We start from the raw sequence: 26,273 nt of genomic DNA, 5'->3' as shown, positions 1-26,273 counted from the left end.
GTCGGGGCATATGTGAGCACGATGCTGCACTCGTTAATGGGAGCAGAGGCCCCGACGGGTCCATTGGAGGTGGAGGGAGCATACCGAGTGATGGCGTGAGGACCGAGAGCAGGAGAAATTCCCAGAGCCATAGTGGTGAGATTCCTCCGTTTTAAGGACAGAGAGATGGTCCTCAGATGGGCAAAGAAAACTCGGAGCAGTAGGTGGGAGAACGCGGTGATCCGCGTTTATCAAGACTGGAGTGCGGAGGTGGCGAGAAGGAGGGCGAGCTTTAATCGGGCCAAGGCGGTGCTTCATAAAAAGAAGATTAAATTTGGAATGCTGCAGCCGGCAAGACTGTGGGTCACATATCAAGGGAAGCACCACTACTTTGAAACGGCGGATGAGGCGTGGACATTTATTGTTGAAGAGAAATTGGAATAAGCGGGTTAATAAAAAAGAACGTTTGAGACAAAGTGGTGGGGCGAATATGGGGGGCGAAGAGGGGGGAAAAAGGGGGGAGAGATGATTTTTATGTTGTTAATCCTGCGACCCGGTAACTTTTCTCTCTTCCACAGGTTGTGGGGGAGGGAGGAAGGGAGGTGGAGGAGCTGGCGGCATTGGCCATTGGGGGCGGGGCCAAAAGGGAAGCGTGGGCTTTGTTCCCGCGCTATGATAATTATGGCGGGAATAGGGAAGCAGGAAGGAGGGGGCGTCGCACGGTGCGAGCCGAGGTCACGGGGGGAAGCCGAGGTCGGCCAGAGTTTGCTGACTTCTGGGAGCAACATGGGGGGTGTAACTACGCTAGTGGGGGATCTAGCGGGGGGGGGGGGGGTGCGAGGGGGGATTTACTGGGTGGCTGCTGCTGGGGAGAAGGGGGAGCTGGTATGGGATGGGGTGGGCGGGAGGGCACCGCCTGGGGGGGGGACAGCTGCGTGGGAACCAGGTGAGGAGCTGGATAAAAGGGGATGGCTAATCGACAAGGGGGGGGGGGGGGGGTAAAGAGCCCCCCAACCCGGCTGATCACGTAGAATGTGAGAGGGCTGAACGGGCCGATAAAGAGGGCACGGGTACTCGCACACCTTAAGAGACTTAAGGCAGATGTGGTTATGTTACAGGAGACGCATTTGAAACTGATAGACCAGGTTAGACTACGCAAAGGATGGGTGGGGCAGGTGTTTCATTCGGGGCTAGATGCGAAAAACAGGGGGGTGGCTATACTAGTGGGGAAGCGGGTAATGTTTGAGGCAAAGACCATAGTGGCGGATAGTGGGGGCAGATACGTGATGGCGAGTGGCAAATTACAGGGGGAGGCGGTGGTCTTAGTGAACGTATATGCCCCGAACTGGGATGATGCCAACTTTATGAGGCGCATGTTAGGACGTATCCCGGACCTAGAGGTGGGGAAGTTGGTAATGGGTGGAGATTTTAACACGGTGCTGGAACCAGGGCTGGACAGATCGAGGTTCAGAACTGGAAGGAGGCCGGCAGCAGCCAAGGTGCTTAAAGACTTTATGGAGCAGATGGGAGGAGTAGACCCATGGAGATTTAGCAGACCTAAGAGTAAGGAGTTTTCGTTTTTCTCCTATGTCCACAAAGTTTATTCGCGAATAGACTTTTTTGTCTTGGGAAGGGCGTTGATCCCGAAGGTGAAGGGGACGGAGTATACGGCTATAGATATTTCGGATCACGCTCCACACTGAGTGGACTTGGAGATAGGGGAGGAAAAAGAACGGCGTCCACCCTGGAGAATGGACATGGGACTAATGGCGGATGAGGGGGTGTGTCTAAGGGTGAGGGGGTGTATTGAAAAGTACTTGGAACTCAATGACAATGGGGATGTCCAGGTGGGAGTGGTCTGGGAGGCGCTGAAGGCAGTGGTTAGAGGGGAGCTGATATCAATCGGGGCACATAAAGGAAAGCAGGAGAGTAGGGAACGGGAGCGGTTGCTGCAAGAAGATCTGAGGGTGGACAGGCAATATGCGGAGGCACCGGAGGAGGGACTGTACAGGGAAAGGCAAAGGCTACACGTAGAATTTGATTTGCTGACAACGGGTACTGCAGAGGCACAGTGGAGGAAGGCACAGGGTGTACAGTACGAATATGGGGAGAAGGCGAGCCGGTTGCTGGCCCACCAATTGAGGAAAAGGGGAGCAGCGAGGGAAATAGGGGGAGTGAGGGATGAGGAGGGAGAGATGGAGCGGGGAGCGGAGAGAGTGAATGGAGTGTTCAAGGCATTCTATGAAAGATTATATGAAGCTCAGCCCCCGGATGGGAAGGAGAGAATGATGTGCTTTCTGGACCAGCTGGAATTTCCTAAGGTGGAGGAGCAGGAGAGGGTGGGACTGGGAGCACAGATCGAAGTGGAGGAAGTAGTGAAAGGAATTAGGAGCATGCAGGCGGGGAAGGCCCCGGGACCGGATGGATTCCCAGTTGAATTTTACAGGAAATATGTGGACTTGCTCGCCCCGCTACTGATGAGAACCTTTAATGAGGCGAGGGAAAGGGGACAGCTGCCCCCCACTATGTCAGAGGCAACGATATCGCTTCTCCTAAAGAAGGAAAAAGACCCGCTGCAATGCGGGTCCTATAGGCCTATTTCCCTCCTGAACGTAGACGCTAAGATTCTGGCCAAGGTAATGGCAATGAGGATAGAGGATTGTGTCCCGGGGGTGGTCCATGAGGACCAAACTGGGTTTGTGAAGGGGAGACAGCTGAATATGAATATACGGAGGCTGCTAGGGGTAATGATGATGCCCCCACCAGAGGCGGAAGTGGAGATAATGGTGGCGATGGATGCCGAGAAAGCATTTGATAGAGTGGAGTGGGATTATTTGTGGGAGGTGTTGAGGAGATTTGGCTTTGGAGATGAGTATATTAGATGGGTACAGCTGCTGTATAGGGCCCCGATGGCGAGCGTGGTCACGAATGGACGGGGGTCTGCGTATTTTCGGCTCCATAGAGGGACGAGGCCTCCTTTGGCACTGTAAATTCTATGATAATCTATTGGAATGAGCACCCTACTTATGCCCACACCTCCACCCTATCTCCAGAACCCCAGTAACCCCACCTATCATTTTTTGGACACTAAGGGCAATTCAGAATGTTCAATTCACCTAACAGCACGTCTTTTGGGACTTGTGGGAGGAAACCCACGCAGACACTGGGAGAACGTGCAGACTCCGCACAGACAGTGACCCAAGCCGGGAATCGAACCTGGGACCCTGGAGCTGTGAAGCAACTGTGCTAACCACTGTGCTACCGTGGCATGTGGTGGTGTTGGATTGCAATGCCATCCGTGTATAGGTTCTGAACCCTATCCACCATCTTCAGCTCACCACCACCTTCTCAGGGGCAATTGAGGATGGTAGATGAGCTGAAAGGGAAATGGGAAGAAGAGCTGGGGGAGGAGATTGAGGAGGGGCTGTGGGCTGATGCCCTAAGTAGGGTAAACTCATTGTCCTCGTGTGCCAGGCTAAGCCTGATACAATTTAAGGTGTTACACAGGGCGCATATAACTGGAGCACGGCTCAGTAAATTTTTTGGAGTAGAGGATAGGTGTGCGAGATGCTCGAGAAGCCCAGCGAACCACACCCACATGTTCTGGTCATGTCCGGCACTACAGGGGTTTTGGGTGGGCGTGACAAAGGTGCTTTCGAAGGTGGTGGGGGTCCAGTTCGAACCAAGCTGGGGGTTGGCTATATTCGGGGTTGCAGAAGAGCCGGGAGGCAGGAGGCGAAAGAGGTTGATGTTTTGGCCTTTGCATCCCTAGTAGCCCGGCGCAGGATACTGTTGGTGTGGAAGGAAGCCAAGCCCCCGGGTGTGGAGACCTGGATAAATGACATGGCAGGGTTTATAAAGCTGGAACGGATTAAGTTTGTCCTAAGGGGATCGGCTCAAGGGTTCACCAGGCGGTGGCAACCGTTCGTCGAATACCTCACAGAAAGATAGAGGGAATGGAAAAGAAGAAGACAGCAGCAGCAACCCAGGGGGGGGGAGGAACCAGAAGGACTCTCCGGGATGTTAATGTATAAGTATAATATGTATAGGTTGTTGTTATAGGTAATTGTATACTGGACTGCTGAATTGTATTTTTGGAGAGTATTTATTTGGGACAAGGCAGTTGCCATTTAGTTTTGTTTTTTAATTTTGATGTTGTTTATATATTATTTATTTCTTGTTTAAAAAACTGGCCATTATTATTTATATTGTTATATTACTGTGTAAAAGATACACAATGTACTGTTATGGTTGGCCAAAAATTTTGAATAAAATATATTTAAAAAAAAAAAACTTAGCTGGATAGACTATGCCGCACTGCACCTTGCTGATGTACACTGCCTTCTTCACCCGGCTGAAGGCAGCCCGACTCCTCGCCAGCTCCACCGTAAAGTCCTGGTATATGTGTATACCAGCTGCAGCCCACTGCACCACCCGCTTCTGCTTTGCCCAGCACAGGACCTTCTCCTTCACGCTATACCTATGGAAACACACAGTTACTACTCTTGGCGGCTCACTCGCCTTTGGTATAGGCCTCCACGACCGATGAGCCCGATCCAGTTCCTATCGAGAGGGATCATCCCCCTCTCCCAATAGCTTCGCCAACATCGTGGCAAAATACACCGTTGGTCTCGGGCCTTCCACCCCTTCAGGCAGACCCACGATCCTCAGATTCTGCCGCCTGGATCTGTTTTCCAGGTCTTCAGTTTTGACTCGCAGGCACTTGTTGGTCTCTATCACCTTCCACAACTCCTTCCCCATCGAGGGGAGTTGATCACTGTGCTGCGATAATTCCTCTTCCACTTCCTTCAGTGTCTCACCTTGCTCCCGCACCTCCGCCACTGCGCTTGATACCGCCGCCCTCACCGGGGCAATCGTGTCCTCCACCAGCACTTTCAATACTTATCCCATCTCCTCCTTCATTGCTTCCATGTGTTTTGTGAACTGTTTTTCAAGTTCCACAACAATCACTTTGGTCATTTCTTCTGCTGTGAGCGATGCGGCCTCCCCTGGTGCTCCAGCCTCCGCTTTCCTTACAGTTCCTACACTGACTTTTCCACTCACGGCGGACTTTCATTTACCCCCTTTTTCACGGCCGTTTTCTTTCCAAACTTGGACATTTCTCTGACGAATGTGATGTAAAATAGTAAGTTTTAATATTAGTTACAGTAATGTAGATAGAGGCCAGTTTAATTCTAGTGAGTTCACAAAGGACAAAGGATTTCAGAAAGCATGGCAAGGAAGGGGGAGGGGTCTCTGGTAGAGGAGGGGAAAAGGATGCTGGGTAACAAGAGGCCCAGGGTTAAGGAATGAGAAGTGAGCTAATTAGGATGTATGGCCAGGTCAGGAGGGGTATAGGATGACCTATGGGAATCTGTATGTGAAACCTGATGCCATTTGAATGTACTTGCAGAGATCCCTTTGTCTCGGTCCTCATTCGTTTCCAAGGGGTCCAGGAGACTGGTTCCGTGTTCTGTGTCCCTGAGAAGTGAGTCAGACTTGCAAGTTGGTTAAAAATAAATAATACTATGCCTACAAATCCATCTCTAGTTTTATTGAGGCCAGACTGACGGGTGAAGAATTCAATGTTTTGTCATCTGCTCCCTGTGCCTTCTTACAGCTTTTTCAGCCACCGTTGCCCCCGGGACTGGGTGTTAAAACCCTGAAATTTCTATTCCTGAGCGGGGGCCCTCCAGTGTGCGGCTGCCTCCGTCCGCCGTCACCGGAAGCCCCTGAGATAATCAAGTTGGTGTGGGATTGGAGTCTCTGGTCAGAATGGGTAAGGCTGGCAGCTTGCCTTTCCTAAAAGACCCTCCTGAATCAGTTGGGGCTTTTGGAACAATCCAAAGCTTATGATCACTTGCTAATAGTAGCTTTACTATTTTTGTAATTTTTAATTCTCAAATTGCCAAGATGGCATTTGGTTTCTCCGCATTAGTCCAGGCCTCTGGTTATTGGCCGAGTAACATAACTACTCCGCTACCACACTCATCTGATGGATGCTTATAAGTGAATGAAGCAAACACGTTTCTGATTTTCCTTTTGACCAGTGTCCATCCATGTTGAAGCCCAAATTCAAGGAGGCCAAGTATGTTGTGTAAATTTCAGCCTTCAAACGATTCCCTTTGCCAATTTATTAAAAAGAAACATTTCTGGCTCGGCAGTTGAAGCAGCCATTCGAAGAAAATGGGAAAATTTATATTGGAGCTTCATGTGTGTAAAGCTAAAATATGAGAAAATGTAAGAAAGAGAATAGGCTAATAACAGGTAGGAGTAAGACATTCCACTCTGGCATCCCCCCCAAGCTTTTCCACCATTCGGTAAGATCATGGCTTAACTACATCAGTTACACTGTCTCACACTATCCCCATATCCCTTTCACTCCTTGAGTAGCCAAAGATTTGTTGATCTCTCTCTTGAATATACTCAATGACTGAGTGCCCATTGCTCTTTATGGTAGAGTTCTAAAAGTTGGCAACTCTTTAACATCTGATGGTTTACCGGAAGTATTTCCTGAGAAGTGTTACATCCACATTAATTAATGGGGTAGGGGATTGGTTGAAAATGTGTGTACTTAGAATTTTTATAGAATTTACAGTGCAGAAGGAGGCCATTTGGACCAACGAGTCTGCACGGGCCCTTGGAACGAGAACCCTACCTAAGCCCATACCTCCACCCTATCCCTACACCTCCACCCTATCCCTGTAACCCCACCTTTTTTGGACATTAAGGGCAATTTAGCACAGCCAATCCATCTAACCTGCACATCTTTGGACTGTACAAGTTAATGTGCTACATGTGAAGAAAGGTAAGCAATTGCCATGCTCGGTACACAACTGTACAAGTGAAATGAAAATCGCTTATTGTCACAAGTAAGCTTCAAATGAAGTTACTGTGAAAAGCCCCTAGTCGCTACATTCCAGCGCTTGTTTGGGGAGGCTGGTACGGGAAGGCATGTATGCATGATGTTAGATCAATCAACAATCCACTTATCGCGAGAATCAGTTTTGTGAATCTTAGTTGCACTTGTGCAGCCCAAAGCGGTCTATTAATAGCTCTAATTCAGAATGCCTCAAAAGTTTGAAAGAAAATTGGGTGCTTTGAATCAAGAATCTGCAGATTACATTAATTGATACTTCAGGGAGAGGTAGAAAACATCACAAAATCGTGGATTCAAGCCATCTCCAAACTGAGAGCAAAAGCTTTCAAATCATCTGAACTGTGAAATTCAGTTCATGCTTGAAATTAATTGGAGATGGATTATTGTTTCCAATCGTAGCGATTGTAGCTTTTGCTTTACACCTTATTGTTGTGAGATGCTAGTGTATTACTGATCTTTTTATGAGGACTCTGAATTACATTTGACTAAACCTCAATCATGAAGTTATTTTAAATTTGTGGTCTTGTGTAAAACACAAGGAATTTGTGTAACGATTGTAAATTGTTAACATGCTCTCCAGTTGTAGGTTGCGAATAATATGTCAATCCAACAGTCTGCTTTTAGTGCCTTTTCATCTTTATTCTATTTCCCTTTTCTTCAGTTAAAAATACTGTTAAAACCACAATCTCAGACATGGCTTAACTGAAAATGGATCATATAATGGTCACTGTCGTGAGGGAGCAAAAAAAAAAAACTCTTATTGATGGTTTGTTGCCTCCAGGTGATTGACAGGACAAAAGGAATTGCAGATGTTCCCGAATGGTTCAGAGGAAGTAGATTAAACTATGCAGAAAATCTTCTCAAGCATAAAGATGATGACAAAGTGGCTCTTTATGCAGCATGTAAGTGTTTTATTACTTCGTGATTTGGGGATGAGTGGGGTGAAGAGGACTCCTTGAGTGGAATCTTGTGTAGAAATGTGGTGGATTTTTACCAGAGCAAAGGCAAACTTGCCTCAGTTTTGTTTTTGGTACACAACACATGGAATGAGAAAAATACATTCTTCCCTATCTCACCCCCTCCGCCCCAAGTCTGCTTGCTCTCCAGGATATGTTCAATCTGCCCTGTCATAACTCTGTCCTGCCTATTCAACCTGCTGAGGGGTGAATTCTGTACTAAAGCTCTCTCTGAAGGTAATCGGGCAAAAGTGCAGGCCACAAAAAAATCGCGAACAACATGTTTGCGATGTGCATTTGACAAACACCCCAACTACCAAACTGATGAGTGTGAATTCAAAATCAGCAAGTAACTTGCAATATATACCCTAAATGGCTTCTATTAACAAGATGTCCACAGTTGCATCTTTGTTCATTGTCTAATATCCAAACCATAGCTTTTGTGAGTATTCTTTTGGATCATAAAGCAAATAATTAATAAGAATGCATTTTGAAATCTATACAACTGGAGAAGTGTGCATGATGCTAGATCAGTTTCTACTAGCATTGTGTGTCGTGTATGACCCACTGTTGTTTAATTCTCTTTTACCCTGTTCAGGTTTGCCCTGTTGAGGTATAAGAGAAAGGCCAAATCCCTGGCTGCATTGTAGTAATATTTGGATAGTTACAGTTGTTTTGCCAAAGTGTTAAAGTCACCCTATTACTGTGGTCGGTTTCTTTAAATTGCTTTGTGTTTAGCCATGCAGTGATTGAACCTCCGTATTTCAGGTGGGTGTTTTGATTTCCATTGTAACATTAAGCGATTTCTAACACAAATCGAACTCTGCGCTGTGTCCACGTCTCGTCTTCAAAATTATGCATTTAATTTTTCTGTTCAAAAGGCCTACATATATCTTGGGTGCAGCGATAGTTTGTGTGCTGGTATCAGTCGATGCATTTTTATCTCGTCATTTTATAACTACTTTTCTTGGAATGAATGTTAAGGGGGAGAGTGGGTTAGGATGGAGGAGGAATCTTGTAAGGGGTCTAGTTTGAGGTCTCTGGTGACGGCAGCGTGGGTATTCGACTGTGCAGTCCACAATGAAGATATGGAATAAGTTGAGGAGGCATTTTAGGGTGGAAGGGATGTCGGTGCTAACGCCGCTGTGCGAGAATCATGGGTTTGAGCCGGGGGGATGGATAGTGTATACAGGAGGTGGAGGGAAGTGGGGCTGGTCAAGGTGAGGGATTTGTATTTGGAGGAAGGGTTCACCAGTCTGGAGGAGCTAAGGGAGAGGATAGAACTGTCGAGGGGTAGTGAGTTCATGATTCTACAGGTTAGGGTCTTTGCAAGAAAGGTCTGGAGGGGGTTCCCTAGGTTGCCGGGATACACCCTGCTGGAGCGACTGCTGCTTCTGGATGTGGAAGGGGAGGGAAGAATTGGGGATATATACAAGTGGCTGGGGGGGCAGGGAGGTGAGCGGGTGGTGAAGATCAAGGAGAAATGGGAAGCATAGTTGGGAGGGGAGATCAATTGGGGAGTATGGAGTGAGGCACTGCGTAGGGTAAGCGGGGTCTCCTCTTGTGCAAGGATGAGCCTGATACAGTTTAAGGTGGTGCACAGGGTGCATATGACTCGGGTGAGAATGAGAGGGTTCTTTCAGGGGGTAGCAGATGAGTGTGAGAGGTGTGGGCGGGGACCAGCGAATCACACGCACTTGGGGTTGCGAACAATTGGGAAAATTCTGTGGGAGTGTTCGCGATCTTAGCCAGGATAGTGGAGGAGAAGGTGCACCTGGACCCTTTGGTGGCGATATTTGGGGTTTCGGAGAAGCCGGAGCTCATGGAGAGGAGGAAGGCCGATGTTTTGGCTTTCGCCTCTCTGATTGCACGGTGGCGAATTTTGCTGGAGTGGCGGTCGGCATTGCCACTGGTGGTAGTGGCTTGGTTGGGTGACCTATCCAACTTCCTGCGATTAGCGAAGATAAAGTATGAGTTAAGGGGCTCTTCAGGGGGGTTTGAGGAAAGGTGGGGTATGTTTGTGACTGTGTTTGAGGGGCCGTTCGTTGCGGGGCGGGGTGGGGGGTGGTGAAAAAGGAAAAATCTGTACAGACTGTGTAGTTGATTGTTGGGAAGTATGATTCCAGTGGTTTTTTGTTTGCTGTAACCTGTTTTGATACATGTTTGCAATAAAATACATTAAAAAAAAAACATTGAAAAGCACAATTAAGGTATATATGCTTCTTTCTAAACATCATACACACCAGATATAGATTTCATAGAATTTACAGTGCAGAAGGAGGCCATTCGGCCCATCGAGTCTGCACTGGCCCTTGGAAAGAACACCCTACTTAAATCCACACCCTATCGCTGTAACCCAGTAACCCCACCCAACTTTTTTGGACACTAAGAACAATTTAGCATAGCCAATCCACTTAACCTGCACATCTTTGGACTGTGGGAGGAAACCGGAGCACCCGGCGGAAACCCACGCACACACGGGGAGGACGTGCGGACTCCACACAGACAGTGACCCAGCCAAGAATCGAACCTGGGACCCTGGAGCTGCGAAGCAACAGTGCTACCCACTGTGCTACTGTACTGCCCATTATGGTTATGTTATGATTACGTTATGGGGTTTGATTTGCTAGTTTTGCTGTTGTGCTATATTTCTGCTCTCCACTTTTAATCTGTGTTCTATTGTTTAACAGCGGAAGGCAAGGAGGAGATTGTCAAAGTGACATTTGGGGAGCTAAAGCGAGTTGTAGCTTTGTACGCTGCAGCTCTCCGAAAGATGGGAGTGAAGATGGGCGATAGAGTTGTTGGTAGGTACCCATTTGACTTATTTTCTGTATAACTCATTCTGTGGGTTGTGACAGCAGAAATCATTAGGTAAACATATGAATGATCATTAGGTAAACATATGAATGAAAATATTCACAGACCCTGCTTCCATCACCTTTTGAGGAAGGGTATTTCAAAGACTCATCACCCTCCTCATCTGTCGTCTGGGAGACCCCGTTTTTAAACAGTAACCCTGAGTTCTAGACTCTCCCACTAAAGGAAACATGCTTTCCACATCCATCCTGTCGAGACCTCCAGGATCTTTATATGTTTCAATCAAGTCACCTCTTACTTTTTCAAATCCAGTGGGTACAAGCCTAGTCTGATCAACATTTCCTCATAAGGCAACCCTCCCATTCCAGGTATTAATCGAGTAAAGCTTATCTGAACTGCCTCTAATGCAGGGGATTGGTTATCTCCGTTGGCTGGATGCTGGTTCGTGATGTGGAGCGTCGTCATCAACATATGTTCAATTTGCGCACTGGCTGAGGTTATTCGTGAAGGCCCTGCTTCCCAACCTTGCCCCTCACCTGAGGTGTGGTGACCCTCCAGTGGCTGGGTCGGTGAGGGGTGGGGGGCGAGGGGGAGATTCCTCAGGGCAGGCGTGTCTGATAACACTACTCGCGGACTGTCTCCATAGAGGGAGAGCCTGGCAGCTGGCTCGGTCCCGGCTGCCGGGCTCTCCCTCTATGCAGACAGTCTGCCGAAGACGAGACTGTATCCAGGCTCTGTGTTTTTGCACAGGGTCCTCAATGTTTATCCCGTGTACCCTCCCCGCCCCTCGTGTCTGTCACCTGGGAAGATTGTCCAGGAATCCACTGCCCCCCTCCTCCCCGAGAGAGCTGTGGGAAGCCACGCATGTGGGGATATCACCGGAAGGGTGGGGACGACTTCCCGCCTCCACCCCGGATCTGGCGCTGTGGGTTGTTACAGCAGAAATCATTAGGTAACTGACTTAATCGCTAGTGTTTGTTAGTTAATATCTATTGGATTGTGTGCTGGTATAAATTTGAAATTGGGGTTTTCCATGTCCTTGTACAGCTACTTGTTGTTTGACGCCCCTCCCGGCGTGTGTGCCCTTCCCCAGGCTCCAGATTGAGCAGCTTGGGCCAAGGGGAGGGGTGGGGTGGGGGTCCCCCAGGATGGGGGTGGAAGCAGCTTCCAGTAGTCGAGCTGGCACCCCCGTTGACCTCGGCGCGGCCCTGCCTGCCCTCTGTTATGAAGCCTCCCCTTCAAAAGCCCGCCTAGTGGGCTGAGGGGGCATGGCCGAGAAGCTGGTTCCAGAGGACGGGCCAGGGGGGGTGGGTGTCATAATATCCACTCATGTATATAATGAGATGCAGACAGGCAGTGATTGACACACAGGATAACCAATGAACACACACAAAGAACAAACAAAGAACAAAGAAATGTACAGCACAGGAACAGGCCCTTCGGCCCTCCAAGCCCGTGCCGACCATACTGCCCGACTAAACTACAATCTTCTACACTTCCTGGGTCCGTATCCTTCTATTCCCATCCTATTCATATATTTGTCAAGATGCCCCTTAAATGTCCCTATCGTCCCTGCCTCCACTACCTCCTCCGGTAGTGAGTTCCAGGCACCCACTACCCTCTGCGTAAAAAACTTGCCTCGTACATCTACTCTAAACTTTGCCCCTCTCACCTTAAACCTATGCCCCCTAGTAATTGACCCCTCTACCCTGGGGAAAAGCCTCTGACTATCCACTCTGTCTATGCCCCTCATAATTTTGTATACCTCTATCAGGTCGCCCCTCAACCTCCTTCGTTCCAGTGAGAACAAACCGAGTTTATTCAATCGCTCCTCATAGCTTATGCCCTCCATACCAGGCAACATTCTGGTAAATCTCTTCTGCACCCTCTCTAAAGCCTCCACATCCTTCTGGTAGTGTGGCGACCAGAATTGAACACTATACTCCAAGTGTGGCCTAACTAAGGTTCTATACAGCTGCAACATGACTTGCCAATTCTTATACTCAATGCCCCGGCCAATGAAGGCAAGCATGCCGTATGCCTTCTTGACTACCTTCTCCACCTGTATAGCCCCTTTCAGTGATCTGTGGACCTGTACTCCTAGATCTCTTTGACTTTCAATACTCTTGAGGGTTCTACCATTCACTGTATATTCCCTACCTGCATTAGCCCTTCCAAAATGCATTACCTCACATTTGTCCAGATTAAACTCCATCTGCCATCTCTCCGCCCAAGTCTCCAGACAATCTAAATCCTGCTGTATCCTCAGACAGTCCTCATCGCTATCCGCAATTTCACCAACCTTTGTGTCGTCTGCAAACTTACTAATCAGACCAGTTACATTTTCCTCCAAATCATTTATATATACTACAAAGAGCAAAGGTCCCAGCACTGATCCCTGTGGAACACCACTGGTCACAGCCCTCCAATTAGAAAAGCATCCCTCCATTGCTACCCTCTGCCTTCTATGGCCTAGCCAGTTCTGTATCCACCTTGCCAGTTCACCCCTGATCCCGTGTGACTTCACCTTTTGTACTAGTCTACCATGAGGGACCTTGTCAAAGGCCTTACTGAAGTCCATATAGACAACATCTACTGCCCTACCTGCATCAATCATCTTAGTGACCTCCTCGAAAAACTCTATCAAGTTAGTGAGACACGACCTCCCCTTCACAAAACCGTGCTGCCTCTCACTAATGCGTCCATTTGCTTCCAAATGGGAGTAGATCCTGTCTCGAAGAATTCTCTCCAGTAATTTCCCTACCACTGAAGTAAGGCTCACCGGCCTGTAGTTCCCGGGATTATCCCTGCCACCCTTCTTAAACAGAGGAACAACATTGGCTATTCTCCAGTCCTCCGGGACATCCCCTGAAGACAGCGAGGATCCAAAGATTTCTGTCAAGGCCTCAGCAATTTCCTCTCCAGCCTCCTTCAGTATTCTGGGGTAGATCCCATCCGGCCCTGGGGACTTATCTACCTTAATATTTTTTAAGACACCCAACACCTCGTCTTTTTGGATCACAATGTGACCCAGGCTATCTACACACCCTTCTCCAGACTCAACATCTACCAATTCCTTCTCTTTGGTGAATACTGATGCAAAGTATTCATTTAGTACCTCGCCCATTTCCTCTGGCTCCACACATAGATTCCCTTGCCTATCCTTCAGTGGGCCAACCCTTTCCCTGGCTACCCTCTTGCTTTTTATGTAAGTGTAAAAAGCCTTGGGATTTTCCTTAACCCTATTTGCCAATGACTTTTCATGACCCCTTCTAGCCCTCCTGACTCCCTGCTTAAGTTCCTTCCTACTTTCCTTATATGCCACACAGGCTTCGTCTGTTCCCAGCCTTTTAGCCCTGACAAATGCCTCCTTTTTCTTTTTGACGAGGCCTACAATATCATTCGTCATCCAAGGTTCCCGAAAATTGCCGTATTTGTCTTTCTTCCTCACAGGAACATGCCTGTCCTGTATTCCTATCAACTGACACTTGAAAGCCTCCCACATGTCAGATGTTGATTTGCCCTCAAACATCCGCCCCCAATCTATGTTCTTCAGTTCCCGCCTAATATTGTTATAATTAGCCTTCCCCCAATTTAGCACATTCATCCTCGGACCACTCTTATCCTTGTCCACCAGTACTTTAAAACTTACTGAATTGTGGTCACTGTTACCGAAATGCTCCCCTACTGAAACATCTACCACCTGGCCGGGCTCATTCCCCAATACCAGGTCCAGTACCGCCTCTTCCCTAGTTGGACTGTTTACATATTGTTTTAAGAAGCCCTCCTGGATGCTCCTTACAAACTCTGCCCCGTCTAAGCCCCTGGCACTAAGTGAGTCCCAGTCAATATTGGGGAAGTTGAAGTCTCCCATCACCACAACCCTGTTGTTTTTACTCTTTTCCAAAATCTGTCTACCTATCTGCTCCTCTATCTCCCGCTGGCTGTTGGGAGGCCTGTAGTATACCCCCAACATTGTGACTGCACCCTTCTTATTCCTGATCTCTACCCATATAGCCTCACTGCCCTCTGAGGTGTCCTCTCGCTGTATAGCTGTGATACTCTCCTGAACAAGTAGCGCAACTCCGCCTCCCCTTTTACATCCCCCTCTATCCCGCCTGAAACATCTAAATCCTGGAACGTTTAGCTGCCAATCCTGCCCTTCCCTCAACCAGGTCTCTGTAATGGCAACAACATCATAGTTCCAAGTAGTAATCCAAGCTCTAAGTTCATCTGCCTTACCCGTAATGCTCCTTGCATTAAAACATATGCACTTCAGGCCACCAGACCCGCTGTGTTCAGCAACTTCTCCCCGTCTGCTCTGCCTCAGAGCCACACTGTCCATATTCCCTAGTTCTCCCTCAACGCTCTCACCTTCTGACCTATTGCTCCCGTGCCCACCCCCCTGCCACACTAGTTTAAACCCTCCCGTGTGACACTAGCAAATCTCGCGGCCAGGATATTTATGCCTCTCCGGTTTAGATGCAACCCGTCCATCTTATACAGGTCACACCTGCCCCGGAAGAGCTCCCAGTGGTCCAGATAACCGAAACCCTCCCTCCTACACCAGCTGTTTAGCCACGTGTTTGTCTGCTCTATCTTCCTATTTCTAGCCTCACTGGCACGTGGCACAGGGAGTAATCCCGAGATTACAACCCTCGAGGTCCTGTCTTTTAACTTTCTGCCTAGCTCCCTGAACTCCTGCTGCAGGACCTCATGCCTCTTCCTGCCTATGTCGTTAGTACCAATATGTACAACGACCTCTACCTGTTTGCCCTCCCCCTTCAGGATTCCCTCTACCCGTTCGGAGACATCCTGGACCCTGGCACCAGGGAGGCAACATACCATCCTGGAGTCTCTTTCACGTCCACAGAAGCGCCTATCTGTTCCCCTGACTATAGAGTCCCCTATAACTATTACTCTTCTGCGCTTTGACCCTCCCTTCTGAACATCAGAGCCAGCCGTGGTGCCACTGCTCTGGCTGCTGCTGTTTTCCCCTGATAGGCTATCCCCCCCGACAGTATCCAAAGGGGTATATCTGTTCGAGAGGGGGACAACCACAGGGGATTCCTGCACTGACTGCCTGCCCTTTCTGGTGGTCACCCATTTCTCTGCCTGCACCTTGGGTGTGACCACACTTACATAACTGCGATCTATGACGCTTTCCGCCACCTGCATGCTCCTAAGTGCATCCAATTGCTGCTCCAACCGAACCATGCGGTCTGTGAGGAGCTGCAGTTGGGTGCACTTTCTGCAGATGAAGCCATCCAGGACGCTGGAAGCCTCCCGGACCTGCCACATCTCACAGTCAGAGCACAGCACCCCTCTAACTGACATTGCGTCAATTAATTAAAATTAAAATTTGTCTTTTTTTTTTATAAATACTTTTTTTTTTTTTTAAATTACAAAGTTACTGTCAACTATCTGTTTCCTAGCACTAGATTTCTAATAGAAATGCGATAGCTAACTATAATATCCTCCGATCTCTGGCTTAGATATCCTCTAAATTATAATTAAGTTATTATGTTTAATTAGTTCCCAAATAGTCAAAAAAATTTAGGTTAGAATCCCAACCAGCCACTCAGGTCACAGCTTTTCTGTCCCCCCCGACACACACAATTTGAAAAAAGGTATAAAAGTAAAAATCACTTGCTTACCTTCTGAGATGTTCTCAGGTTCTCTCGCTGACAGAGACTGCTCCTCCACCTCCAATCCTTGGCCTGCACAATGCTAATAATATATAATATAATATGGCACTTACCTTACACCAATGGGTCTTATTATTAGGTTAGAGGAGGAGGGTGGGTGGGAGACACTACACGTGTAGTGTCTCGGGTTTCCTCTCCACCAGAATTTATTGGGGGGGGGGGGGGGGGGGGGGGACGGGACTTGCCAGAGGTCGAACTTCCGGTTCCCGCCGAAATCCAAAGGGCTGCTCCTGTGAAGGTAAGGTTTTTAAACTCACTGCTCACCTCCAAGAAGGCCCCTGCGCACCGCTGCCGCCGAAATCCAATGGGCTGCTCCTGTAAAGGTAAGAGCTTTTAAACTAACTACTCACCTCCCAGAAGGCCCCTGCGCACCGCTGCCGCCGAAATCCAAAGGGCTGCTCCTGTAAAGGTAAGGTTTTTAAACTCACTACTCACCTCCAAGAAGGCCCCTGCGCACCGCTGCCGCCGAAATCCAATGGGCTGCTCCTGTAAAGGTAAGAGCTTTTAAACTAACTACTCACCTCCCAGAAGGCCCCTGCGCACCGCTGCCGCCGAAATCCAAAGGGCTGCTCCTGTAAAGGTAAGGTTTTTAAACTCACTACTCACCTCCAAGAAGGCCCCTGCGCACCGCTGCCGCCGAAATCCAATGGGCTGCTCCTGTAAAGGTAAGAGCTTTTAAACTAACTACTCACCTCCCAGAAGGCCCCTGCGCACCGCTGCCGCCGAAATCCAAAGGGCTGCTCCTGTAAAGGTAAGGTTTTTAAACTCACTACTCACCTCCAAGAAGGCCCCTGCGCACCGCTGCCGCCGAAATCCAATGGGCTGCTCCTGTAAAGGTAAGAGCTTTTAAACTAACTACTCACCTCCCAGAAGGCCCCTGCGCACCGCTGCCGCCGAAATCCAAAGGGCTGCTCCTGTAAAGGTAAGGTTTTTAAACTCACTACTCACCTCCAAGAAGGCCCCTGCGCACCGCTGCCGCCGAAATCCAATGGGCTGCTCCTGTAAAGGTAAGAGCTTTTAAACTAACTACTCACCTCCCAGAAGGCCCCTGCGCACCGCTGCCGCCGAAATCCAAAGGGCTGCTCCTGTAAAGGTAAGGTTTTTAAACTCACTACTCACCTCCAAGAAGGCCCCTGCGCACCGCTGCCGCCGAAATCCAAATCCAATCCAATCCACGACACATAACAACCAATCACCAGACAGGACAGTACCACTATAAAGCACACAGGACATTAAGACTCTCTCTCTCTCTACAGGATACAGCTACTGAGATAGTAAGGGTGCACAAGCCAGTGAGCACTATCACCATGAGGTAGAGAGTTTCATAGATTATCATGGAATTTACAGTGCAGAAGGAGGCCATTCGGCCCATTGAGTCTGCACTGGCTCTTGGAAAGAGCACCCTACCCAAGGTCAACACCTCCACCTTATCCCCATAACCCAGTAACCCCACCCAACACTAAGGGCAATTTTGGACACTAAGGGCAATTTATCATGGCGAATCCACCTAATCTGCACATCTTTGGACTGTGGGAGGAAACCGGAGCACCCGGAGGAAACCCACGCACACATGGGGAGGATGTGCAGACTCCGCACAGCCAGTGACCCAAGCCGGAACCGGACCTGGGACCCTGGAGCTGTGAAGCAATTGTGCTATCCACTGCTACCGTGCTGCCCTTAAGAACAAATTAATCTACACTACATCATTCTACCGTGATCCATGTACCTATCCAATAGCTGCTTGAAGGTCCCTAATGTTTCCGACTCAACTACTTCCACAGGCAGTGCATTCCATGCCCCCACTACTCTCTGGGTAAAGAACCTGTCTCTGACATCCTCCCTGTATCTTCCACCATTCACCTTAAATTTATGTCCCCTTGTAATGGTTTGTTCCACCCGGGGAAAAAGTCTCTGACTGTCTACTCTATCTATTCCCCTGATCATCTTATAAACCTCGATCAAGTCGCCCCTCATCCTTCACCGTTCTAATGAGAAAAGGCCTAGCACCCTCAACCTTTCCTCGTAAGACCTACTCTCCATTCCAGGCAACGTCCTGCTAAATCTCCTTTGCACCTTTTCCAAATACATGAATAGGATGGGAATAGAGGGATACGGACCCAGGAAGTGTAGAAGATTGTAGTTTAGTCGGGCAGCATGGTCGGCACGGGCTTTGAGGGCCGAAGGGCCTGTTCCTGTGCTGTACACGTCTTTGTTCTTTGTTTGTTCTTCCACATCCTTCCTAAAATGAGGTGACCAGAACTGTACACAGTATTCCAAATGTGGCCTTACCAGGGTTTTGTACAGCTGCATCATCACCTCACGGCTCTTAAATTCAATCCCTCTGTTAATGAACGCTCGCACACCAAAGGCCTTCTTCACAGCTCTATCCACTTGAGTGGCAACTTTCAAAGATGTATGAACATAGACCCCAAGATCTCTCTGCTTCTCCACATTGCCAAGGACCCTACCGTTAACCCTGTATTCCGCATTCATATTTGTCCTTCCAAAATGGACAACCTCACACTTTTCAGGGTTAAACTCCATCTGCCACTTCTCAGCCCAGCTCTGCATCCTATCTATGTCTCTTTGCAGCCGACAACAGCCCTCCTTACTATCCACAACTCCACCAATCTTCGTATCGTCTGCAAATTTACTGACCCACCCTTCAACTCCCTCATCCAAGTCATTAATGAAAATCACAAACAGCAGTGGACCCAGAACTGATCCCTGCGGTACACCACTGGTAACTGGGCTCCAGACTAAATATTTGCCATCCACCACCACTCTTTGACTTCTATTGGTTAGTCAGTTCGTTATCCAACTGGCCAAATTTCCCACTACCCCATGCCTCCTTACTTTCTGCATAAGCCTACCATGGGGAACCTTATCAAATGCCTTACTAAAATCCATGTACGCTGTTTGTCATTTTTATCAATGACCTAGAGGAGGGCGCAGAAGGGTGGGTGAGTAAATTTGCAGACGATACTAAAGTAGGTGGTGTTGTCGATAGTGTGGAAGGATGTAGCAGGTTACAGAGGGATATAGATAAGCTGCAGAGCTGGGCTGAGAGGTGGCAAATGGAGTTTAATGTAGAGAAGTGTGAGGTGATTCACTTTGGAAGGAATAACAGGAATGTGGAATATTTGGCTAATGGTAAAGTTCTTGAAAGTGTGGATGAGCAGAGGGATCTAGGTGTCCATGTACATAGATCCCTGAAAGTTGCCACCCAGGTTGATCGGGTTGTGAAGAAGGCCTATGGAGTGTTGGCCTTTATTGGTAGAGGGATTGAGTTCCGGAGTCGGGAGGTCATGTTGCAGCTGTACAGAACTCTGGTACGGCCGCATTTGGAGTATTGCGTACAGTTCTGGTCACCGCATTATAGGAAGGACGTGGAGGCTTTGGAGCGGGTGCAGAGGAGATTTACCAGGATGTTGCCTGGTATGGAGGGAAAATCTTATGAGGAAAGGCTGATGGACTTGAGGTTGTTTTCGTTGGAGAGAAGAAGGTTAAGAGGAGACTTAATAGAGGCATACAAAATGATCAGGGGGTTGGATAGGGTGAACAGTGAGAGCCTTCTCCCGCGGATGGAAATGGCTGGCACGAGGGGACATAACTTTAAACTGAGGGGTAATAGATATAGGACAGAGGTCAGAGGTAGGTTCTTTACGCAAAGAGTAGTGAGGCCGTGGAATGCCCTACCTGCTACAGTAGTGAACTCGCCAACATTGAGGGCATTTAAAAGTTTATTGGATAAACATATGGATGATAATGGCATAGTGTAGGTTAGATGGCTTTTGTTTCGGTGCAACATCGTGGGCCGAAGGGCCTGTACTGCGCTGTATTGTTCTATGTTCTATGTTCTACACTACATCCACTGCTTCACCTTCATCTACATGCTTGGTCACCTCCTCAAACAATTCAATAAGACTTGTAAGGCAAGACCTACCCCTCACAAATCCGTGCTGACTATCCCTAATCAAGCAGTGTCTTTCCAGATGCTCAGAAATCCTATCCTTCAGTACCCTTTCCATTACGTTGCCTACCACCGAAGTAAGACTTACTGGCCTGTAATTCCCAGGGTTATCCCTATTCCCTTTTTTGAACAGGGGCACGACATTCGCCACTCTCCAATCCCCTGGTACCACCCCTGTTGACAGTGAGGACGAAAAGATCATTGCCAACGGCTCTGCAATTTCATCTCTTGCTTCCCATAGAATCCTTGGATATATCCCGTCAGGCCCGGGGGACTTGTCTATCCTCAAGTTTTTCAAAATGCCCAACACATCTTCCTTCCTAACAAGTATTTCCTCGAGCTTACCAGTCTGTTTCACACTGTCCTCTCCAACAATATGGCCCCCCTCATTTGTAAATACAGAAGAAAAGTACTCGTTCAAGACCTCTCCTATCTCTTCAGACTCAATACACAATCTCCCGCTACTATCTTTGATCGGACCTACCCTTGCTCTAGTCACTCTCATATTTCTCACATGTGTAAAAGGCCTTGGGATTTCCTTGATCCGACCCACCAAAGATTGTTCATGCCCTCTCTTAGCTCTCCTAATCCCTTTCTTCAGTTCCCTAATGGCTATCTTGTATCCCTCCAGCGCCCTGTCTGAACCTTGTTTCCTCAGCCTTACATGAGTCTCGTTCTTCCTCGGTCTGGTAGGAGGTTATCAGTTAGATTGATAGAGTGTCAACTCACAGCAGACTATGTACAGCAATCAGGGAGTTCAATAAAACAGTGTTGGACCATCTCCTGTGTCAGAAGCCTGTTTCTAGTTTCACTGCATCCTTTTGCAATCAACATTGAACCAACTTACTTAACACATCAGTGGATTCCATTTCTTTTCTTATTCTCAAAAAAAAACTGTGACACCCCCCTCCCCTCCTGCCTCATTTACTTGACCACACTGATGTTAAAACTGCCGCTGCTATTACTTGCAGCACTGTAATGTAAAGGAATCTGTCTGATTCAGCTCGTCTGGTTTGACATGTAGCATTGTACGTTACATCAAATGAGTGTATTGTTGAAACAAATTATCAGTAGATTGGGTTTAAGGCGAGGATGACCTGTTTTTAGTTTAAACCCGGCCCATCTGAGGGAATGTTTGGCCGTCGTCCAAGGCAGTTGGCAACAATGAAACCAATTTTAATTTTTTTTAAAGTCTAGAAACTGGTACAGGAATCATCAGTATTGTTTAACCAAATTAATTGAGATACTGGTTAATTTTTGTTCAAGCTGAATAATTCAGTAGAAATCCCCAGGGTCCACTCCCTCTTGAATCAGCACTGTGATTGGTTCATAGAGGCTGGTCTATTTGACTGAGGGAAATGTTCTGAACAACTATTTCACTGTGTTGCTCTTCTGCAAGAATCTGACTGCTTTTCAAGAGTGTACATACAACCAATGGGGGTCAGATATTTAGTCACGTGTGTGCCAATACATCATATATGAGGCTGTATAAGGGCTCTTGCTACATTCCATATTCAGGTACGTTGACTTGAGTTTGCAACCAGTCTATGACACAAACATTCCATCTGCAACTTAAATGAAAGCTCAAACACTTCTTTTGGAAGCTTGCCTTGCCTTGCTTGCACTACCGTGCACTTGTGAAAAATGTTAGTGATGGAGATTTATTTTGCTGCAGATGGTCTTCTACAAATGGAAGATCCCCTCCATAGAATTAGATGATCGATCTTAAAAGATAATTAGAGCTGGGACAAAATAAAATAAATTAAAGTGACAAAAATGAAATTTAAAAAGCCAAAAAATGAGGCACAAAAGGGCTTCACAAGCTACGGACAACACTCCGAGTACACAGTGAGGGATTGGCAGAAGCTTTTCAGTATGAAAATTACGGATCATGGGTTGGAGGCCATATACTCGCATGGATTGCGGGTTAGTTGATGGGCGCAAAACAGACAGTAGGAATAAACAAGTCATTTTCTGGTTGGCAGGCAATAACTAGTGGAGTACTATAAGGGCCAGTGTTTGGGCCTTGGTTGTATACAATCTGCATCAATGACTTTGAGGGAACTGAATGTGATGTTTCCCAAGTTTGCTGCTGATGTAAAGCTAGGTGGGAGAGGAAGCGGAGAGGAAGATGCCAAGGGATATAGATAGATAGATTGAGAGGACAAGGACATGGCAGATGGAATATAATATGGATGAGTGTGATGTTTTTAGTTTGGAAAGAAAAATAGAAAATCAGAATGTTTTAAATTGGAGTAAGGCTTGGAAATGTTATTTAGAAGACCTGGGAGGCACAAGCAAAGAGTGTGATAGAATACACTCCATTTCTCTGAATGATGAAATTGCAATAGCATTCAAGGAACTCAGTACCACCCAGAACACCGTAGTGTTTGTTTAACAATCTATTTGCTACATTAAAGTTCCACTCACTTGGCACAGCAGAGGGTGACATTTGTGTGTACCAGCTACAGATGCACTGCAGCAACGTGCCAAGGTTTTTTGGCAGTAATCACAGATCCATGACCTGCACCACCTGAAAGAGCAAGAACTGCAGCTGCATGGGGATACCACCTTCAAGTCAAACACCCTTCCTAACTTATTGATGTCTCGGGCAGCATGGTGGCACAGTGGTTAGCACTGCTGCCTCACGGCACAGAGGACCTGGGTTCGATCCCAGCCCCGTGCCACTGTCTGTATGGAGTTTGCACTTTCTTTCACCCCGTGTCTGCGTGGATCTCACCCCCACAACCCAAAAAGATGTACAGTGTAGGTGCATTGGCCGTGCTAAATTGCCCCTAAATTGGGGGAAAAAAAGAATTGGGTACTCTAAATTTATTTTAATAAACGTGGTATTTTTAAAAATAAATTGAGAGTAGCAATTCTTTTTTATTAAATTAAGGGGCAATTTAGGATGGCCAATCTACCTTGCGTATCTTTTGGGTTGTGGGGGCGAGACCCAGTCAGACACTGGGAGAATGCAAATTCCACATGGACAGTGAGTCGAGGCAGTGATTGAACCCGGGTCCTCGGTGCCATGAGGCAGCAGTGCTAACCACTGCGCCACCGTGTGGCCCCCCCCCCCCAAAAAAAAACTTGGTTAATAAAAATCTTTATTGTCACAAGTAGGCTTACATTAACACTGCAATGAAGTTATTGTGAAAAGACCCTAGTCGCCACGTTCCTGCGACTGTTCTGGTACACAGGAGGGAGAATTCAGAATGTTCAAATTACCTAACAGCATGTCTTTCGGGACTTGTGGGAGGAAACCCATGCGGACATGGGAGAACGTGCAGACTCCACACAGACAGTGACCCAAGCCGGGAATCGAACCTGGGACCCTGGTGCTGTGAAGCAACAGTGTTAACCACTGTGCTAATATGTCAGCCATTATCATAATGAATGATGGAGCAGACTTGAAGGACCGAATGGCTTCCTCCCACTCCTATTTTCTATGCTTCCGTGTTTCTAAGTTCCTTCCATTCTTTCATCAGTGGGTCGAATTTTAGATCTTGCTATGTAACAGCACTGTGGGGAGTACCTTCATCACATTCACTTTACGAAATGGGCTCATCACCACTCACGAGCAGCAAGGGATGGGCAATAAATGCTGGCCTTGCCAGAGATGACCACATCCAAGAATTAATTTAAAAATATCTAAATTCTCCATATTCTTCCTAGAGTGTGGAGTTGTCTGTTGCACAGAGTACTCTTGAGATTTTGAGCTTTTGTGCAGGTTCATCATAAACTCTTGGCCTTTTTATTCTGTTGTGATACAGTCTAGAATTCCATTTGCTTTTTATTGCTGTAATAACCGTGATTCATTTTGGAAGGAATAACAGGAAGACAGAGTACTGGGCTAATGGTAAGATTCTTGGCAGTGTGGATGAGCAGAGAGATCTCGGTGTCCATGTACATAGATCCCTGAAAGTTGCCACTCGGGTTGAGAGGGTTGTTAAGAAGGCATACGGTTTGTTAGCTTTTATTGGTAGAGGGATTGAGTTTCGGAGCCATGAGGTCATGTTGCAGCTGTACAGAACTCTGGTGCGGCTGCATTTGGGGTATTGCGTGCAATTCTGGTCGCCGCATTATAGGATGGATGTGGAGGCATTGGAAAGGGTGCAGAGGAGATTTACCAGACTGTTCCCTGGTATGGAGGGAAGATCTTATGAGGAAAGGCTGAGGGACTTGAGGCTGTTTTCGTAAGAGAGAAGAAGGTTAAGAGGTGACTTAATTGAGGCATACAAGATGATCAGAGGATTGGATAGGGTGGACAGTGAGAGCCTTTTTCCTCAGATGGTGATGTCTAGCACGAGGGGACATAGCTTTAAATTGAGGGGAGATAGATATAGGACAGATGTCAGAGGTAGGTTCTTTACTCAGAGTAGTAAGGGCGTGGAATGCCCTGCCTGCAACAGTAGTGGACTCGCCAACACTAAGGGCATTCAAATGGTCATTGGATAGACATATGGACGATAAGGGAATAGTGTAGATGGGCTTTCGAGTGGTTTCACAGGTCGGCACAACATCGAGGGCCAAAGGGCCTGTACTGCGCTGTAATGTTCTATGTTCTAACCAGGTGAGCTGTCTTTAATGTCCAGTGACTATGAACCCCCAATCTCGATCTGGTTTTGCACAGCATTGAGCTAGCACCCATTCGGAGTTTAATTGTTATTTTTCCTCTGACGGATGTATATTAGCTTACAATGACCTAGATTTTAACTGGCCAACTGGGAAAATGCTGGTCAACCGGACAGATCTGGCAGCAAATTGGAGTCCCGTGACATTGAGGCTCCGATGTCCTTTTAAATTGGACAGATGTACTTTGGCGTGTTAGATTAGAGCTTGAAGATTGAGCCTGAGGGTGGTTCTCCAAGAGCAGTTGTGTCCAGATTATTATTTTTGGTTTAAAAGGAGCATTCCTGCTTGTGCTGAAACGTTGTTGACGTTAAGAAGGGGATCCTATCTATCGGCTGGTTTTCTGATCTGCCTGTGATACCTAGCCAGAATTTATTATTGCCTTCGATCCATGCTTGATGCACAAACAAAATATATGAATATAAAAATATCAGCTATGGAAAATCAGTACATGCCCTGGCTGTCAGAACACTTATTGATTGAATGGCTGTCTGAGATTCTGCCAGTAAATACGTTGTCGTTGGGTTGAGTCGGATGCTTTCAGTGATATTCTGGAAAGGTGTAAGTGGCTGTGATGATCAGAGTGGTATTAATGAAGCAAACTTCATCTAACCACTGATCTTCATGGCGGCTGAGCTATTATAGCTGCTCAACATTTTCAGGGAGGATCTCTGTGGAACAGTGCAAAAATCCTACCACATTATGGGGGGTGACCATACAATAGCATAAATCACTCACAGCATCATCTGGATTTTCTGTACCATAATGGTGTCTTGCGATAGATGCATCCTACTGCAATTTTATTTCAACAGTGTCTCCTTTTGTTCTGTCTGTCTGTTATTAAATTACAATCCTGCACTAATAAGATCTAATCTAAAGTGATTCAACCACCAGACACTTGGGGCAGGTAGCTGTTAATCTGTGATAAGTATTCTTGTGTGTGGGGGGGAAAAGAACTGCAGTCATTGTGGATGAGGTGAAACTTAAGCATGCAGGCACCTTGTGCCCAAGCTCCTAAAGAAGACCACGGCAGCATAATTTACTTACATTATATTGCTAGCTGAGGATGCATTCCTTCTGGGTGCTGAATGTGTGGGAGCAATGGAACAAATTGCCCCGTTGGTGACTTTTAATGTAGTTCCTAAAAATCAATATCCTGTATCTTTTATTTATGAAAATCGTGCTGGACCAACTTCTCGAGACCACCTATGTATTGTGACTAACCGCTCGACAAATATATCAGAAAAATGCTGACTGACTACTAAGCTATAGTGAATAGTAAAATTGATATAATTGTAAAATTGACATAAACTAATGTGGCAGGG

The 26,273-nt window shown here is 47.3% G+C and overlaps 1 protein-coding gene across 1 annotated transcript in view; it reads left to right on the top strand.

Moving 5' to 3' along the window:
- aacs (acetoacetyl-CoA synthetase) overlaps positions 1 to 26,273 on the top strand; it is a 234,282-nt gene that overhangs the window by 21,006 nt on the left and 187,003 nt on the right. The window contains exons 3-4 of the mRNA XM_072495803.1: positions 7,641 to 7,761; positions 10,506 to 10,619. Of these exons, the coding sequence (XP_072351904.1) occupies positions 7,641 to 7,761; positions 10,506 to 10,619 (235 nt within the window). The remainder of the gene's footprint in view (positions 1 to 7,640; positions 7,762 to 10,505; positions 10,620 to 26,273) is intronic.

This window comes from Scyliorhinus torazame, chromosome 1, assembly GCF_047496885.1.
Source record: "Scyliorhinus torazame isolate Kashiwa2021f chromosome 1, sScyTor2.1, whole genome shotgun sequence".
In the NCBI taxonomy this organism is placed as follows: Eukaryota; Metazoa; Chordata; class Chondrichthyes; order Carcharhiniformes; family Scyliorhinidae; genus Scyliorhinus; species Scyliorhinus torazame.
This window is presented reverse-complemented; position numbering and strand designations above follow the sequence as displayed.